The following is a 19474-nucleotide window of genomic DNA, read 5'->3' on the forward strand; positions in this document are numbered from 1 at the left end:
GTTCCAGTCACATTCGTGGCAATGTCATTCTCATTTCTATTCCCATTCAGTTCCATATTACAAAGCTCCAATTCTGTCTGTCCTTGAAAAACAAATGTTGTTAGTTGTTGGGGACACAGCGGTGACTCCAGTTTATTCGCTTTGATTCTGGTATTTGGCTTCATTCATTGCCTGCCTACTTCTCTGTTTGCCGGTCATTCAGGGATCGGTCACAGTCAGAAGCAACAGCTCGAGTGGCTGCAGATGCTGTTTAGTGTCTGCCTGCATTAAAAAGTAGTGATACATACTACTGTCAAATAGTTTACCCCAATCCAGTCACAGCATCATAAGTTCTGCAAACCAAAATAAAGTGACTTATTTAAACACAGATGAACATATCAACATAATCGTGTTTTAATCATTTGTGGTGGTTTTGCTTTTGTCTAAAATAATTGTGATGCAGCGAGATGCAGGCTCTGTTAAGCGTAAAAAACAAAAACATGGCTTAAGCACACTAGCTATGTACTGAATGTTCAAAAATGTTATACATTTTCTCTCACACAAACATAAGCATATATGATGTTCTTACTTTTTATGATTTCATAGTGCCTTTGTATGGACGACCTTTTTTTGTTGCTTCTTCCCTTGTAATTAATCCTTGATGTCCAAGATTGCTGTGTTTAGATGTTCAGACGTGTCTGTGCGGTCTTTTCTTGGAATGTAACAGTATATTTATGTAATTACTTTCTTCCGGAAGATGCTAATGTAATGTCTCTCAAAGTGCTTGTCCATTAACCTCTGACAGAAATGCACTTAGGTGTGCTGCTTTCTGAGCCACTGTAAACCGATAATAAGCAGAGGGTTTTTTTAAAAAGCAGGTGTAGTGTATGTCTTTGAACCCAAACCTGCCTTTTAAACCATGGCTATTCTAAAAAACAATGTCCTTAACGCTTTCTCTTATTTTCACAAGGTCACACTTTGCCCCTGTTGTACACTAGACTACTTCCATTTGTATTTTCACACCCATATGCTGTAACATGGTCCGGACTCAGTCTCTTCCTCACACACAGCACTTTCCTGGTAGTCAATTAAAATATATGGCTTATATATTGTAGATTTTGACACATGTTAAACTCAAAAATAACTGAGGATCTTTAAAATATGCAACGTTCAACTGAAAATTACTGCCGCAAAAGCTTTATTTCCAGCACATGAACTGCAAAATAACTAGTAAAAACAGAGCAGAAGCAAATGCATAAGGAGAGGATGCAAAAGGGAGCTTGACATGAATGTAGTCTGTACTCTGCCACATAAACCCATGACACTTAATACCACTGCACGATTATTAATTTCATAGTCATTTAAATGACGGTACGGTGAGGTCAGTGGTATGCACAGCACCTCGCCATACAGTCAAAACTGCATCAATAACCTCTTCACATTCATTCTGCGCGATAACATCAGAGCAAATCGTGTCCGGCTTTAATCTGCCGAGGAACGTGTCTGATGAATCTCGATGAAGCTCGGTCTTTTGCTACTGCACTCTTTAGATTCTAGTCTAATCAAAGCTTTGCCATGCTGCTTCCCTGCGGCTTCACTGGTGACAGCCCTTGGGGGATTAAAGCTGATTTCCCTTTAAGTCAGAGTCACTCTTGTGAGGGCTCAACTTGCTCTGGCGCTGGGAGAGAGTAGGATCCTTGTCCCTAAAATCTAGCTTACTGTTGTGTGATGCTAAGCATGTCCCTGCAGTTCCCCAGCTCATCTATCACAGTAAGTGTGAATGGCGGATGGGGACGACAGAGGAACAGAGGAAGGCTCCTCCCGACCCTCCCTTTTCTCACTATATACTTAGTAATCTCTGCCAAGGCTGTTCCCTCAACAGAGAATGGAGACCTTGTGTTCGGAGGCTCCAGATGGGCAAAAACAACACAGCACACACCACTATGACTCTCCAGTGAGATCAACGAAAACATCTAAGATAAAGACTCGGGCAATTTCCATGTATGTCACAGTTTTAAGATGTAAATAGAAAATTTAACACTAACAATCCATTTGTTAGTCACATTCACATTATAACCACACTGAAAAATAAACTGAGGATCTTTCAAATATGCAACGTTCAACTTCCTGAAGATTAACTTTGTAAAAATAAGTTCTGATGTCTTGAGCAGGAGTGGACATCACACTGTTTCCTCTGTGCGATCGTGCCTCTGTCTGAGTGGCCAGTCTGCCTGTTGCATTCAAATGGCGTTGTTTACCACGTTAATGAGATGAGTTTATCTGAACACTCCCCGTCACATTCACGACCAGTTAACTGCAGCCTTTCTGAAAGCTCTGACGTCAGCATGTCCTGACATGACTTCCCATGTCATAATTAAGAGTTCAAGAGTTCAACTTTAACAACAGCAATAGACACAACGAGTATAAAGGTGCATGGCAGGGGACCAAAAGTAGTTCAAAGTCTCCAGCTGGAGGCAATCCTCCAGTTTTACTAACAGAGAAAGCCATTCTCCTCTGACTGTGTGTGCACCAGCGCTGAGCAATTGATCATTTTCCAATCGAAGTTGTAATTTGAAACAATGCAATAAAAAAATTGCGGAGACTGCAAGTTAATAGTACAGTTATTTGATTGTTCTTTGTTGTATACCAATTAAAAATGCAGAGTACTGGGGGATATTTAGATGGTATTTCATGTGGTAATGCTCCATCTTGTTTTAAATCAATCATGTAGTAAATATGGGCACAGTTTGGCTTTTTTGCCACTTGATTATTGCTCGTGTAGGAATATGTTGGCCGTTAAATCTTAATTTAAATAATAATAATAAAAAAAACTACACTAAAATTATGAAAACATCAAATTTAATTGCACACAGTGTACAGTATGTACAGCATAGCTTTCAATATCATTCTACACACTTGACACAAATGGATCCAACTGACAGAGGATACAGGTTTATCTGTGGCAAGGAAATTCGTAGAAAACATCAAACAGTGGCCATTAGCTACACAGTTTATTTGCCTCGTACTCCACGTAGTTTGGTTGTCTGACACTGAAAGCTTGCAGGGCAGTGAGTATCCTGGTCACATCTGCCGTGGACAGTTTGAGTCTATGACGGAGCAGACAGGCGAACAGGTCCATGTGCGAACCCCCTGGAGGCGAGAGGCGGTTCACCCTGTGGCGCAGCTCCACCAGCTGCAGCAGGGCCGAGTCCTGTGATCCCTGAGTGTACGGGTAGTCGATCTGCAGGATCAGGTCCTGGATTGCCTCCGGGTCAAAGTGCACACTGTATCCAAACAGCTGCATGCTGTTAATTTTCATGTAGCCGACGTTGCTGGATGGCTCCGTCTCTTCCAGGGGCTCATAGTACACCGTTGTGTTTTTGGTCCCTCCCGTCACCCCAACAGAGTCTCTCAAACGACTCCTCAGGTAGAAATGAACAGTCTCAAAAAAGCTCTTCCATCCGTTTCCCAGAGTTAACGTCCAATTAAAGCAGTCCAAAGGGATATCCAGCTTGGTCCGCTCCCAGTCTGGGTATCCATGTTGGCCGATAGGCATGGTCCAGCTCTCTGAATGGCTCCCCCCGAAGGGGTTGACAAAGAGAGACAGCGCTGGCTCCAGAGTGCTGTTCCGAGTGAGGCAAAACTGGAGAGAGATTCCAAGAAGAATATGAACACGATTGGACTTTACCCGGTTGCTCTTGAGGGTGAGCAACATTCTTTTTCTCCAGGACGGGTCAAACCATGTGTTGATGCGCACGTCATTGCTCACAAATACAGCATGCAAAGAAAGGCGTGGGTCTTGCTGCTGAAGCAGGTAGCGCAGCTCGAGATCCTGCAGGTCTCTGTCGCTCTCTAAGCCCAGGTAAGGGTCTGTGGGGTCGGGCACTGCGGGCCGGCAGACTCCCTGGGTCAGGGTGAAGCCCGGGTTACAGCTGGAGCATCGTGTCCGGTTCTCTGTGGAACAGGAGGCACAGCGTACACCTTCGCCCACAAAGCAGGGAATGATGCCCTGGCATGGAGGGTGGTTGTAGAGGCAGGAGCAGCTATAGCTTTCGTCACTGTAAATGCCAACCTGGTTGTTCTCACTGCAGTATAAAATTGAGAGGGCGTAGTTCAACCAGAAGTGCAGAGATCTGAAGGAGAAACAAGAGCTTTGTTTAACACCTCAGTTTATACTAAATAGTATTTCTTTATAATTTTTATAATTCTGTAACTGTGCAATGAAGACAGCAATAATAATTCCGCCTACTTAAAATATTTGAGCTAAACTCTGACCCTGTTGCGATCATCTCTGATGCAGATGGGAGACACATTGACTCTAAAGTCTACACGCTTTCAGAATCAGAATAATCATTCTGACCTGCAGAAGATCCGCACTAGATCAAAATGCAGTCCTCAAAGAAAACAAACAATGTGTGTATAATTCCCCTTCCGTACTCGTACAGCTAGAGTCGGGTGTGTGCAGGCATACAGCTCCGTCAGTGACAGACATGTTTACCAGCAAATCATTTCATGCTGTGTGAGTGAAATTGTTGGTTCTTGCAAACAAATAACGAACAAATAGTAATAATGTGAAAATTAAAAATAAATTAAAAAAAAAAAGCTAATGAATAAAATGAAATACTTGCATAGAAACGGTACCATTACAGGATGTAAGTGTGAGTGTCAGTGCACTGCGGACTGAGAAAGCAGTGTCTGTAGACTGACTCGCACACTGATGGAATCTGTCATTTAGTTAATTTCCCTGCCAGAAATAGCGATCAACATGGAGTGTTCATGAGAGGGATGTAAATCTAAGTGAAGTAGACTCCTGATAGGCTGCAGAAATAAAGCTTCCAGGTGGGAGTGCTGCTGAAACAGCAGCTGTAACAGTAAAATAAATACTGGAATAGATGGAAGCAAAGAGTATTAATGTTATGTCCACAGAGGCTTTAATCCCTGCATGTGAATTTCGGAGATGCACTTTAAATCTGCAGATGGTTAAAAGTGACAGTTTGGCCAAACATGATCCTGTTTGTTTGTGGAACAGAGACGTATGTTTGCTCCCGTCAGCACTTTTCACCTCACTCCAAATGTCTTCTAATAACATTGTCTCACTCTGCTGCTTCTCCCAGTGCCAGCTGCATAAATCCTTCTCATAATTACGAGTTTTGGGGAGCACCTTGGGTGAACAGCCTGCAGTATAAATGTTTCTCCCTGTTGTTGGTTGGGTTGTTACCTTGGCCTCTGCAGGACTATTCTGGGCTGTTTCCGGCACCTCTTGCTGAGGCTGAAGAGCTTGTTATTGGTGCGGCGAGCTTTGGTGAAAAGCTGGTTGCTCCGAGTCTCCAGCTGCCTGTAGCGCTGGAGCAGCCTGGCATCTGTCCTCCACAAGTGTTCCACGGCAGATGTGTTTAGACCATACTGGGTTGGCAGTTTCCCAACAAAGCGTTGGAATTCATCTGGTAGGGAATGAGAACATGAATAAGGAAAACTGACGGCACAAGAAGAGCAACGGGAACGAAAACACATTTGGAAGTTTAACTTTCTTTCGAGGGAAGACTGCTGACCTCAACATATTCATCAGTGTGAATATGTTGTACAGTACGATATTCACCACACTACGATATTGTCTGTGAGCAAGACTAGAAACCCCGAGTTGCTCTTGCTGATGTGCAGGCAGCGTGTGAATGGGCACGATGAATGGATGTGTGATCGAAAAGAAAGTAGATGCACTGCATTAATGTGTGTGAATGGAAAAAACTGACGTGTACAGCAACTTTAAGTGGACTTTAAGACTATATAGTCTTGAAGTCCACTTAAAGTTGCTTACAGACCACTTACTAGTCTGTAATTACAAATGAGTCGTGGTTTGATTGTGATAAAAATGATAAGCTACTTACATATTTACCCAGTAACACATGGCATGAATATGTCAGTCATTAAGAGTTGTTAGCAGTGAGTGTGCAAAACAACCTGTTTCTTCAGGCCTCAATGAGGATGAGAGAATTTGTTTTTTATAAATATCAATATTGATCAATATGGAAATCGCAATCACATTTTTTTTTAGCATATCGCTCAGTCCTATGTGAGTAACACTCAAAGCAATAATGCCATTTCTGCCTTCAACAATGTGAAAGTAAAGCCAGTTTCCATGAGAAACACGTGTGTAAAAAAACATTTTCAGATGCCAGGGGAAAACTTTCTTGACTTTGACACATTCGAGTTTCACCTCCCAGTCATCCAGACTCATGGCTGTCATGTGGCCAAACATGACAGCTGTACACTTCCTGTCACTAAAATTAAAATCCCCAAATAAACACAAACCTGAAGCACTAAGTATCAACACTGCAGCAGCTTGTGCCAAAGATGGGCGTCTGTGTTTATAATCTTACATATTTGCTGTGTACATGCCTGTTAAGACAGTTAATTCATGGCATAACATATTTCTAGTACAAAAACTACTAAAATCAACATTTACAGCCCTCAAAATGAGTTTGTTCTGCATATATTTTATCCAAGCAACAAAAGTAAATGTTCCAACACACCGTAGTCTTCTCATTCCTCTTTCAAAATCACAGGCAATAAACATAAACCGTACATAAAAACAAATGAATGCAGTCTTCTGGTTTCCTCTCTGAAGGCAACCTGCCAGCAACAGCAAATAATTGAATAGCTACCATTTGAAGTCTTTGGGAAAATGAACGTACTTTCTGTTTGATTTATAACGTCAATGTAAAACGCTTAAAACAATGGAAATATTTTTAATCTCCAACATTTAGCAAGGAAATGTCAAAAATCTCATCATTTAACAGAGGAGTCTGGTGTGATTAGCGACAGCACTGATCATGGAGGAAGCACTGAACTGATCTTTTTAATGAACGGATTCTAATGATTCCGTTACACTGAAAACAACTGCTTTACAAGTCACTAGTCACTCGTCTGTGTGTGTCGCGTTTAAAACTAAGTCACGACAGTTTCATGCAGCCGTGCAGTGATGACTCCGCCCACGTTGAGGAGGTACTACAGTAATGGAAAACCAACCAAACCGTGCTGATCCGTGCCGGTACCATGTAGTGGAAAAGCAACATTAGTAAAGATTTGTTGAACGGTGCCATTAAATCCAACTTCTTGTTGGTTACTCAACTCACTTTTGTTGAAAGCAGAAAAACAGATGTTATTAATAGAGCTGTGTGTTCTCATGCACTGTGGCCCTGAGCATCTCGAGAGCATCAGAAAACTCACTTCAAGTGACACAGTGACTGACAGGTCTCTTGGTTCCGAGTCAAGCATCTGCCAGTGTTTGACATTTGATATTTAGTTTAGAACATAAACAAGATATGCTGTTTTAGTTCATGGTTTTCCATTGTTCCCTCTCCTCAAGTAAAATATCACCCGAATCCTGCATGAATCCAAAACTACGAGAGATACTGTATTTCAAAAGCCAATGTTCTCTGGGTTTTGGAACACACCATCCCGGCTGACATCTTTAAAGTCTCATTTTGGAGGGTCACTCGCTCAACTCACCAGATCCCTCAAACTCCTGGTTGCTTAGCATCCACGAGTCTCTGATGTGCAGCAGGGTTTTCTGCAGCGTGGCCAGGTCAGAGTGAGGACAGTTGCACTGAGGGAAGTCCACGCTGCACTCACACCAGCAGTCGCTGTTCTGGCAAACAAATTGTCCTTCGGATTTACAGCCAATGTAGCTGAGAGCTGCCTGAATGAAGTGGCTTTGTAAATACTTGGGTAGGATGACCTGCAATCCTGTGGAGCATGGAAAACAGGAACACTTATTTTTTTTAATTGACATATTTGTGACCAATGTTCTAAAAAAACCTTCAACACTCAAAGCACTTTATAGCACTAACGAATGGAGGCGAGGGGCTGAATACCAAACTGGTCACATAAATTAACAAGCAAATTGTTTTTGTTCAAGAAAGAAAAAAATTGAAGTACAAGTTATGCTGCACTAGTAACATTAAAAGTCACAATTTAACACTTTATATGCAGCTACTACTGTCCAAAACCAGAGACTGTTCACCTAAGCTTGATATTTATAACACAGACATGTACGAGGTCTAATTGTCATTCAACTTTGCCAGAAAGTAAATGAGTGTATTTCAACTTGTACTGTTTTAGAGAGCAAAGACGGAAAATAAAATATATCTTGACCTGAAATCCACTGATCTTTAAATCTTGTGCTTGGTAGCAGCATCAGCAGCCAGCACATTAATGGGAGTCCAAAAAACATTTTACCTTGTAAATTAACTTTATTTTCGGGACTGTGAACCAGGACAGAGCTGACTGTGTCCAGATTGTCATAGTTGCTGCATCCGAGAGGCCCAGTTCTGGTTTCTGTCACCTGCAAGTATGTAAAGGAGAAACACAGCGGAATGTTAATAACTTGTCTCGTGATTGATTATTTGTGTGTGTGTGTGTGTGTGTGTGTGTGTGTGTGTGTGTGTGTCTTTGTGAGACTCAGCTTGGTTATGATTTGTGATGAGAACAGACAGAGGATGATTTTAGTCAACGAAGACCATCAGCATTTGCGCAATTATGGTCAAAACAGTTTGAATGCACTCATTCACTTGTGTTATATATAAAAGGGGGGGGGGGTTCATTTTTCAAATAATCCTTGCATGCCATGATGTCAGGCGGACTCAATTAGAAAGCTTTATTCATTTTGACTGAAAAACAACTTATTTGATTTCTGTAAGTAATTTATCTTGATGTCAAGGCTCGGGATATTAAGCCACTGTGCATTTGCACAAATTTATGCTCAGAGTCCTTCGTCTTTCCAAGTGAAAGCCGGCACCATATGTGATTTTAATGAATGAGTGTGTCGCAGGTGCTGCTTTACATCCTACATAAAATAACGCTGTAACCCCCGCCCCACACCACCCTCTTTCTCTTGCTTTTATCTTCAATCTGCCTGAACCCCATGCACACCATGCTAAGTGGCAAATGAATGGAAATCAGTCTGGTTGAAAATGAATGGAATAATATATTTAATCCATCAAATTGATGGATAACCAGATGAATGGTTCAGTTTGGCGTGGAGTGGGGTGGGTTTGGGGGGACGGGACTTGTCTTCATCAGTGGCTACTCACCTCAGAATCTACACTTGCCCCTTGCACTGATTAATGCATACACTCTAATAGGCACTTCAGATGATAAAACGGATGATTGGTGTTTTAAACCAAAGAATACACGACGACTGCTGCTGCCGCACTGCTCTTTCAAGCTCGTTAGTGTGGAGATGGAATTTTTAAAACCCCTTTATGTTGTAATGTTGTTTTGTTGCAGCAAAAAAAAAAAAAAGCGCTCAGTTTGCCTCCGAGAGGCGGTTAGAAAAAGACATGTTTGATTATCTGGCTACAAAAACATTGATTTCACAGACTGATAGAAACCAAATGAGGGAAAAGAGAGAGAAGAGCGGGAGAGATAGATTTGTCTTGTTGTGCGACTGCAGCTGTAACACGTGAGCTTGTTGGAGTGCGGCCGATTCTCGGAGCTTTTTTTTTTTTTTCTTAATCCAACCTGATTAAATAAGTTCAGGAAATACATTCCTTCAGCAGGTATTACAGTGTGTGTTGGTGCAGGTTATCAACTTGAGGGTATATTTATTCATGAATTTAAAAAATGCTGTCGTTGGAAAGTAACATTTACATCATTTTGAACTTTAAGCATTTATTTACTTCTAGTTCATCATGTTTGAGCAGCTGTAAGGCCGTGGGGACGACAGAACGACCCTGATTGTGCTGCATTCTTTAGCAGTAGAAAAAGCAGTTCATTTGAGCATTTATTGATGTGGAGCCAATAACACTGACAAGGCTCATTGTGCTTAATGCAAAAAATTACATTTCTAACGTTTTAAGAAATGATTTTATTGCCTTTTCTGATTTACCCGTTTAAGTTCAAAGTGACTTCTGTTAACAAGTTAAGCCTCTTCCACGTCCTTTGGTACTGGAATGATCTTTTCTTAACTTCTGGCTATTATCCCTCTGAATTAGTACATACAGAGAGTTGCAAATGCCTCAATTAACTGATAAATGACGATGACGGAGTGCTGTCTCGTACTTTGTTTGTTTTATTTGTTGTTACTGTGGTTGTTTGGTTAGGTCTCAATCGTAAAAGAGATTTTAATCTCAAATATGTAACACTTTGAAATTAAGGACTTTTTTTTATAATACACATTTTGTGACTACAGCACTGTTCTCTAATGGCAAAAGAAAATAGAAAAACATTTAGAATTAAATATATGAAGGAATGTATTTGTCGATGTGCAAACGCTTGAAGATGATAGCCTACAACACTGTGAGGAAACTGTGATCGTCTCCAGACTGCTGCTGTAGTTGCTGACGTCTACATACCCGTACAGCGGTGGATGCGATCTGTAGGTGGTGCAGCTTGCGCAGAGTGCTCTCTCTGTCAGTGAAGTAGGAAGCAGCCAGTTGGTGAAGGGCTTCCAGCGTCACTGTTCCTGACGTGCTCGAGTTCCTGTTGCTGCTCTGGTTGCCCTCGGCCCCCGAGGACAAAGACTCCTGACTGAGCTGCTTCTTGTCCACAAATATGGTCAAGGACTCCTCCCCTGGTGCAGAAGATATGACAGCTTTATTAGCCCCAAATACAGCAGCAATAATCACCTTTCATTAGTATCTTCTCTGATCAGATATACAAGCACAGCAGTGATTAAGTGCTAAAGGGGAAAGTGATGGTTGGGATGATTGGAGGAAAAGGCACAGACATGACCTCTGCATCTATTGAAACTCACCAGTGGCAACTTCTGGATCATTGATCGAGTTCCCTTTATTACTTTCATCATCTAAATTGCATTTTCTAAAACTAAAAGCTTCGGGTCAGCACAGTTTCACTGCAAGACAAATGTATTGTACCCTTGGTTCTAACAATTAGACATCTAAAAGCAGCCAAGTACAACATGTAGGAAAAAAGATTCATTAAGTCTTTTCATCACATTGAACCATTTGAATTATTTAGTGTAAAAAAACACACACGCCCGTAACCTTGAAAACTAATGTTCTTTTTTGGATTAGGTGATGAAATCTCTGGGGAAACATTAACAGAGAATAAACACACAACCCTCTTTACGTTTATATGACATTGTAAAAAATGGAACTACTGTGTTAGTCCAACTAAAAATTGACTTTAGAAAATACTAGTAAAATTTTACTAGATTTAATTTCTCAAAGTTGGACCCAAATAATGTAATTGGCAGTGGATTAATGATGGAGGGGACTGTATACATTCAGTCCAACCCAAAGTGGACTGGGCAGTCTGCACATGCTCCATAGTTCCTTTCCACTGTGCCAGGAAATAGAGGAACCCAGTGAGCAAAGGAAATGACTCCATCTGTCTTTTCTATGATGGAATTTTAACATTTTTAATGATTCTTTTATTCTTTTATTCGTCTTTCGGCTGCTACCTCTCAAGGGGTCGCCACAGCGGATTATCCGCATTTTTACTCTGGGTGCCCTTTCTGACAAATCCTCCTATCCAGGCTTGGGACTGGCACAAGGAGTTCACTAGATGTGGCTTCCCTGTGGCTGGGGTCAATTTGTCCAATTAACAATAAGCAACGACCTGGTGGGGACACGAGAATCTCGGCGGGGACTCAAATCGGCAAGCCGGTTTGAGTCCGCTTGGCTGTGGGCTGTTGGTCTTTAGTTCTTTAGCTGCTGAGAGTCAGACAACATGTTCAAATGTTTGTTTTTGGTCAGTTGGCCAGGGAATGTGATAAAAGATACCCAAACATCCACATAATCTAAACATGTAAGGATGGCTACCGTCCATCACTGACTGTGGCTTCAAATCTTAGTTATTTTTCTTCTTGCCAAACAAACCATTGTTATGCTGATTTTGAAATATTATAACAGTTGGGTGAAGCATGTGCTGGCATAAAAAAGGGAGAATCAGATTACAAGCTGTCTGAATTAGGTTTGCTTTGAGGCTCAGCGTCATCTACTGTACCTCCCAGAGTGGCAGAAAGGAGGAGGTGGGTGCCATATTTCTTGATTAGACTCTCCGTAATCGCCTGGAGGGTTGGCCGCCGCCCCAGCTGCCGGATGGTGTGCATGAAGTCAGGGTCGAGGAGCAGAGCCAAACCACTGCTGCCACCAAAACTGTTCCGCTTCTCCACTGCCAGACTGTTGACCTTCCATCGACCAAACTCCCTAGCAACACACACACACACACATGAACGATGACTGTTAATAAATGAGGTACATTTTATCTACCTGGGGAGTATGAGACCAGTGTGGGTCAGGTTGTTGTTGGACAAGTTTTTGCTTAAAAAATACACGACTTCTGCTGTGGATACACCTGTTGTCCACACTACTCAAAAAAGTTTGAAAATGCTGCTGTTTTTCTTTTTATTGTCTACAACACAACTATCAGTTTATCAGTTGTGCACAAAAAGCTGTATCTATACTTATGTTCTGTTTCACCTTCACTCGTGGATATGCTGCTCTTCTACATCTTTTTCCATGTAACGTGGAAATCGCAGAAGCTCCCTCTCTGGGTTGCACGAGCTCCTAATTTAAGACTCGTCATTTTTTGCCCACTGAGCTTGTCACAGCTTTAAATAACTATCCCAAAAGCAGAACTTATTGCAATGCAACACTGAGAGTCCCACGGCTACAGACAGGTGCACAGCCTAAATCAAGTCCCAGATCATCACTTATAATTGTTTGTTATCTTGTGCACTTTTGGACATAAGTCTTAACTCCTCTAGATACCCACAACAGAAGCTCTCTGTGTCTTTTCCCTCCCTCCATAGATCAGCTGATATCCACCTCTCCTCTACAGTGCTGCTCTGTGCACTTCCCTCAACTAGTGGGAGGCAATCAAATCACTGCCACGAGAACAACGATCGACACAGAAATAATTGGAGAACCAAACCAGCGCAGAGTGTGTCATTACAGCCAATCATCATAACGAGGGGACAGCCTCAGTGTCTGTCCCTGGTGGACAGATGGGAGCTGTGGATCCAGCCTGGGGTTTAGCTTTCAGCTATTCCATCACAAAGCACTTATTGCAAACTGAAAGAGGGTTTTCTGTTTGGAGAAAGTACTTGTTTAAACATGTAGGGTTACCATTATGTCGTGTGAGCGGCAACTGTGATCAAATAAAGTGCTGGAGAGGAAAGAAAAGCGAAAAAGCTGCAGCGATTATGAACAAATAAGACGTCTGAATCACACACTGCTGCATGACTGATGTAGTTATAGCTCCTGTGGAGGTCAATGGGGCAGAAAAGCTTTTTAAGCCCCCAGGCTATTTAAGAGCACAAAGACAATTATGAGGCATCTGCACACGTGGAGACATACATGACAATAATAAATGCTTTCATTAGGTGGGCAGCAACTCGAAAAATCGATCAATGTGAATAAATGAACGTCAAGTGGCTTAAACGTCACTCCAGCAGCTTCTGTATTTTACTGCGCTGGTAAAAGAGGAGGTTTGAGTGAACTGATTAGGAAATCACAAGAAGCAAATACTGGACCACTCGTGTCTGAACCACAACTCTCAATATTTGCTTCACAGCAGTCGAGGAATTTTTCTTTTCTTATTCTCTATCGATCAAAACAGAAGCAGGGAAGAAAATCTTAAATTCTTAATCCATAATTTTTTTTTGAATTAAAATTGTGAGCAGGTAGAGGACAGGTTGCATCTACTGCTTTAGTCAGTGTTTGAACAGATGTTATTTTAATAATAATTGAATAGATTTTGGAAAATAATGGCCGGTCAGGTGGACTATAGGTACATTTATGTGGCAGGTGATTTATTTTTTCAATGCAGGTGTCAAACAGGGGAAAAACACCACACACTAGTGGATTTCTGCATGGACCAACTGATTTATAGATGCAAGCCATAAAGCGTTTTTTTTTTCACTTTGTTAGACCCTTGGCAAAGTTCAGCACAGAAAGAAACATAATCCTACAAGCCCAAGGCATCGATAAACCACAGAAGGCTGCGGGGACAGCAAATCATATCTCCAGACATAATCAGACACTTGCACATCTATATAGTTTATTTCACACTCATTTACATGAGTGAAAGATGCGGGAGAAACGCTGCAGCCTTCACCTCACACTTGCAGCAAAGAAGGGAAAACAACACACAACGCCTTATGAGGGATATTTAGACAGATGCTTGGACAGATCAGTGCAGCTCAAAAACACTGGAGAGCAATACTGCAAGGATGTAACTGTCCACACTGTCCTGAGGTGAACTCCAGCTGCTGGGGCCATGTGATGCAGCAGCAACAACAGAATTATGAAAAAGCAAAACCTATAGTGATGTCTGAGGCTATATTAGAGCGATAGATAAGTTGCTGGTTTGCTCATCAGCTTGGTGTTTCACCTGTGAGGGCGATGCGGAGGTTTTCATTCCAAACACTACAGCATCTGCTTCCCATGATTAGTTCCTCTCACAAAGTGCTCATCAGTGAAATTGATCAGGTAAGCATGTGCATGTGTGAAATGAAAACCTGCAAACACCCACAGATAGGGCTGGGAAATAATTACATTAGAATATTGGACTGTATATCATGATAGGATTTTCTTCAGTAGAAATACAATTAAGTTTCACTAATATATATATGTTTTACCTCTTTTTTATAACATTACTAACGTCAATAATTATCAATAGTGACTCATTCAAAAATGTGTGTTATTGTGATAACACTTTTTCCCATATCATCCAGCCCTTGTAACAGAGACTCCTGTGATAATAAACAAATGAGCTCTAATTACCTCATATTTTGCGCAAACATTTTCAATATTTAGTATTCTTTTTTTTTTAGTCTTGGAAATCACCCACAGCCCAAACCTGAAACTCACGAGTCACATAATAATCATATACTCATGACATTTATGACATGACTCACCTGTAGATCTTGTATCTGGTGCTGAATCCATGCTGGTATCTCTCCGCAGCCTCCGTGAACTCCTGAGATTGGTGGAATGGCCCTTTATCCGACAGCAGCCAGTCCAGGGAGCCCGGGGCTGCGGCTGCGGGTCCAGAGATCCAGCAGCAGCAGCACAGCCACAGGCAGAGAGCGGCCCCCTCCCATAGCAGAGACAGCCGCTTATGACTGATCCTCTGACAGCTCATGCTGCACCCAGAGACTCCTCATCCTCTCCAGACTGAGGACATGACACACCACAGAAGACACACACTGTAGTTAAAAGGCTGCCCGGATATATAGGCTGTAAAAGTGCAGAGTTTATATTATTTTTTTTAAATTTAAATTTACATTTTTTTAAATAAATCATTCTCGTTGCATGAAATGAGAGTCCAGACCAAAGTGCACTCACCCGATTCTGCGATGGGGACCAAACGGTGCGAGAACAACTAAACTCTTCCGATGTTGCGAGACCTGCGACTGAACAAATATCTCATGTTTCGCGATACGACTAAATCCATCAGCGAGAGCTTTCTTTAAGGCGCTGCTCCAACTTCAAGTCCGCCGTCCGCAACTTTGTTTCGGGTGAAGATCATCCAGCAACATCCGCGCCAGATCCGTGCGCTCTGCGGTGACAAGTTGCTGCAGCGAATTCGGCGCAAATACAAAGAGGGGGTTGTCGTCTGTTTGTTTGTTTGTTTGTGTGTTTCACAACAGTTTGCATCCGTAATGTTGCATCACTGCCTTCTTTTTGCTATTTTCTTCTCCACCTGTCTGTCCTTCCCGGGGCGCGTGTCCGTGCGCGCGCGCGCGCAGAGCTATATCCAGAGGTTAAACGCAAAATGTGGATTTCTACATTCCGTTTGACATTCCTTTCAACACACCGCGTGCTCCTTGAAGTGGCTGTTTAAGAAATGACATCAATGTGGTTGAACGGTAGCTGTTAGTGTCCCCTCTCTCTGCTGAGTGAGCTGGTGGATGAATGAACGAGCGCGTGCTGCATCACAGTGAGCCAGTTTTTTGTTTTTTTTTTATTTCCAAGCGAGAAAGCAGGAGGGCGAGCAAGTGCACCCTGATGAGGATGAGGGTAATGTGTACCCTACAGTGAATTCTGCTGTGCATCAAGGATGTTGATCATTCACCATTATTTCTACATAATTCATCCTCATTATCACAGTGTATCTCTCTCCCTCTGTCAAAGTGCCACGTTAAAAGTGTTAAAACGAGCTTGATAAAAGGCTAATTATCCCCCAGTGTTTCCCCTTTTCCCATTTGTTGTCCTGTGCCACAGCCTCAAAGCAAATAGCTCGCCACGACTAAATGACCGTTATGGCATCCACTCTGTTGGATTCTTATACATTGATGTGATTCAACTCCTCCTGTGCACAAATGCACAGATACTAAATTATGCAAAAGCAATATTTGACCAGTAAACTTTGAACACTCAGCATTTCAGTGATGGGTGGGGACACAGGTGTGGGAGCAGATGTTGATTTGAGTCTCCCCCTCCGTCCTTCCTCAGAGCAATATCACAACAGCTCGGCACATTAAGACAAAAGCTGGGTGATGATGCAACGGAGGAAAGTTCGCTGCTATATATGAGCCTTCAAATGCACAATGAAGAAGAAACCAGGCTGTGTGTTTGAGTGTTGTGAAGACTTCAGATTTACAGTTTGACTGGAACCAGTATTTGAACCTGCAACCATCATCAGCTGTCAGTCACATTGGTGACAACCCATATACATTATTTACAAAACTGGCATCATGTTCTATAGGAGAAGACTGAAACTAGTCATTGAGACCATTAAAAGGTAGGATGGGAGATCATTTTCTGGAGCATTTTTTTAACTGTGTTGCTTAAAATCCTCTTCACAACCAGATTGTAACCAATTGAATGAATGCATTGTCACATCCAATCATCAACGGCCTGAACAAATTAATTGAATCAATCAAATTGCCTCTGCTCAGAAGACAATAGCAGATCTTATGCTAACTTGCTAAATCCAGCGAGACAGTTGCTGCAACGTTATGGCAGAAATGCCAACAACAGGTGTTGGTCGCAAAACGAAAGACGTTTTTTTGGGAAAGCTACTGCCAAGAAGAAGGCTGATGCAGAGCGATCCAGGACCAGAGTGAACATCTTTTGAGAGCATTTGTTGTTTTTCACCATCACATTGTCAATTGAACGAGTATCCAAAAAACTTGCTACGCCTCCAGAACACAGGAACGTGCTCGTGAACCTGTGTTCTTCGCACGTTCCTGTGCTCTGGAGACGTAGCTTTGGAGGGAAGTCTGAAGAAAGAGGCTTGGATCCAGGATCTCCAACCCTACCTTTAACTCCTCAGGAAAATGTTTACCAACATTATAAAAAAGTGAGAAGTGGGCTCATTTCCCCATAGACTTCCATTCAAATTGAGTTATTTTTGTGGAGTCGCCCCCTGGTGGATAACTACTACTTCTTCCGTCCTTCCGTTTACAAACTAAAAAGCTATGTCCATTTCTGTCCTCTAGAATACTGATATCAGAAAGTTCCATCCAGTTTGGCTTGGATGACTTTCATGTCTGTGACATTTTTCCGACATCTCTTCTTGACTGCTGTCATTACTCTTCTCCATTGTTGTTTGGCTTTGCTGCACTGTCTGTGATGACAAGGATCAGGGGGAAAAAAAGCCAGATGGGAATCTTATAAGACGCATGGCAACCTGACCACAAACTAAAGTGACACAAGTCTGATTTAAAATGTAGAATTGAAGATTGTATTTCTGTGTCCACACGCCCCCAAAACAGTCAGATTTGATTCACATCAACAACGAAAAATCAGATTTCATGTCATTTCAGCCTGGTAATGTTAACCTAGTCATAGTCTGTGTGTTTTGGAGTCGAGGTATAGAGCAAAGATCATCTCTAAAATGCCATTACCTCTTTAGTGATTCCCACAGTAAAAATAATTCCTAAATCAAAAGTTGTCTGTTTGTGCCGCAACACTTTCTATTTGCCAGGGGAGTCCTTTGTCTTCTTCTTGCAAGGTATCAATTGTCATCACGCTTGTCATCTAGACTGACAAATGCCTCCTGGTGTTAAATGGGCTGTGAGGAGAGTGTCTGTTATCCGTGATGGAGTTGAATCCATAGTCTGCTTCTATTGATTCTCTTTTTTACTTTAACGATATTTGGCAAGCGCCCATTGGGATGCCAGGGGACTTCTTTTTTTTTCCTTTTTCTTTTACTTCTTTCAAGCTCAAATTAATAGAGTCTATTCAATAACAGGGGGTCACATATTCCATGACTATAGTTGTAGTCACCATCAGTGCTGCCAAGTCCGTCAGATGCCCAGATTTTGAAATTTAAAGCAGAAGACAGGTTTTTGTGGTCCTCTTCCAACAGGAGGATTTATTTGGCTCTCCTGGGTGTCTGATCTCAGTACATCTGCATTGATACATGTGCCCGGTCCCTAAGGTCAGCTGATCAGCTGCTCCGACAGATGCCAGAATCTAAATGGAAGCTCAGAGAGGACAGAGCTCTTTCGGTGGAACCACCTCCCACTGCACGTTAGACACACGCCCCTTCACTTCTAAAATGCATCTAACTCTTTAACACCTCGGCCTTAAAATGTCTGTCTGGGCTTTTTTTTTTGAACCATAAAAGGGCCAGAAAATGTCCTGTGAGTACAATTTACTGCATGTTAAAATAGTGCATAAACAATTTAAAATAAAGAGAAACAAAAAAAACACAAACATTAGATTTTGCGTGTCAAATTTGAACATTATAAGACATACTCAAAATAACATTTGTGTAAGTTTTTGCCTCAATGTCCAAAAACAGGCCAAAAAATGGAAACTATGTAACAGGCATTTTCCCAACTCTCTCCTCTCGGGTGACAAAGACGCTGATTCTCCGGCTTCCTGCAACAGTGCAAATGAAATTACCATAATAACCACATGTTGACTTTGATGAGCAACTTCTCATCTTTAAGAAACCATTGGTATTTTTCCGATAGCACAAACCGTCGTGTAATTACGGTATTGCAAAGTGCACTTGCACAAACGTGTTGTTTAATACTAATATTTTAGTACTAATTTTTACTCTTTTGAGATGTTAGTTTTTATCTTTTTTTTAATGGTTTTATTGAATGACTCGTTTATTTGTGTTTTATACTTTTTTACAGTGTTTTATTGTTTGTATTAAGATGTTTTTAGTTTTACTTGTTTTTATTTTATCTCCGATATCTCGCTGCACTCTGTTTCAGCTGCTGTTGTTTTTAAAGTGTTTTATAACTAAAGTTGGATTGGATAAGATTAAGGCTGTGTTTGCCTGAGAAACAAAAGGAAAGGCATGGAATATTACATGTCGTAATTTGCATGGAGATAGAATAGAAGAAATGAAGGAGGCTGAGTGAGCTTCTCCCTCGGGGCTGCAGACTGTTACAGTCTCTGGAAATCTGGGTCTTTGTCGTCTCTGTGCTGTAATTGAAAAGTTTCTCTTCCCTTCCTTTCGCTGCACTCGCTCTTCATCTCACGCCCGTAACTTCTCCTCCATCACCCCAACAAGCAGCCGCCTCTTTGCCTCTTGTCTCCATTTAAATTCTCTGTCATCT

The 19474-nt window shown here is 41.8% G+C and overlaps 1 protein-coding gene across 1 annotated transcript; it reads right to left on the reverse strand.

Annotated features, from left to right (window-relative positions):
• Positions 1–1197: 1197 nt before the first annotated feature.
• LOC131471908 (BMP/retinoic acid-inducible neural-specific protein 3-like) lies at positions 1198–16672 on the reverse strand. Its single transcript, XM_058648749.1, has 8 exons — positions 15294–16672; positions 14864–15122; positions 11947–12149; positions 10332–10549; positions 8215–8320; positions 7486–7722; positions 5198–5420; positions 1198–4112 (listed from the first exon to the last, which is right to left on the reverse strand). The coding sequence occupies exons 2-8, from the start codon at positions 15088–15090 to the stop codon at positions 2978–2980; spliced, it is 2349 nt and encodes a 782-aa protein (XP_058504732.1). The 5' UTR covers positions 15091–15122; positions 15294–16672; the 3' UTR covers positions 1198–2977.
• Between the last annotated feature and the right edge of the window lie 2802 nt (positions 16673–19474).

Source organism: Solea solea, chromosome 1 (assembly GCF_958295425.1).
Source record: "Solea solea chromosome 1, fSolSol10.1, whole genome shotgun sequence".
Taxonomy (NCBI): Eukaryota; Metazoa; Chordata; class Actinopteri; order Pleuronectiformes; family Soleidae; genus Solea; species Solea solea.

Coding starts and splice junctions, on each gene's coding strand:
- LOC131471908 (XM_058648749.1), bottom strand. CDS start 15,090: ATGAGCTGTCAGAGGATCAGTCATAAGCGGCTGTCTCTGCTATGGGAG. Junction 7,723..8,214: donor AAATAAAGTTAATTTACAAG/GTAAAATGTTTT, acceptor CATGCTCCACAG/GATTGCAGGTCATCCTACCC. Junction 4,113..5,197: donor ATAGTCCTGCAGAGGCCAAG/GTAACAACCCAA, acceptor TTTCTCCTTCAG/ATCTCTGCACTTCTGGTTGA.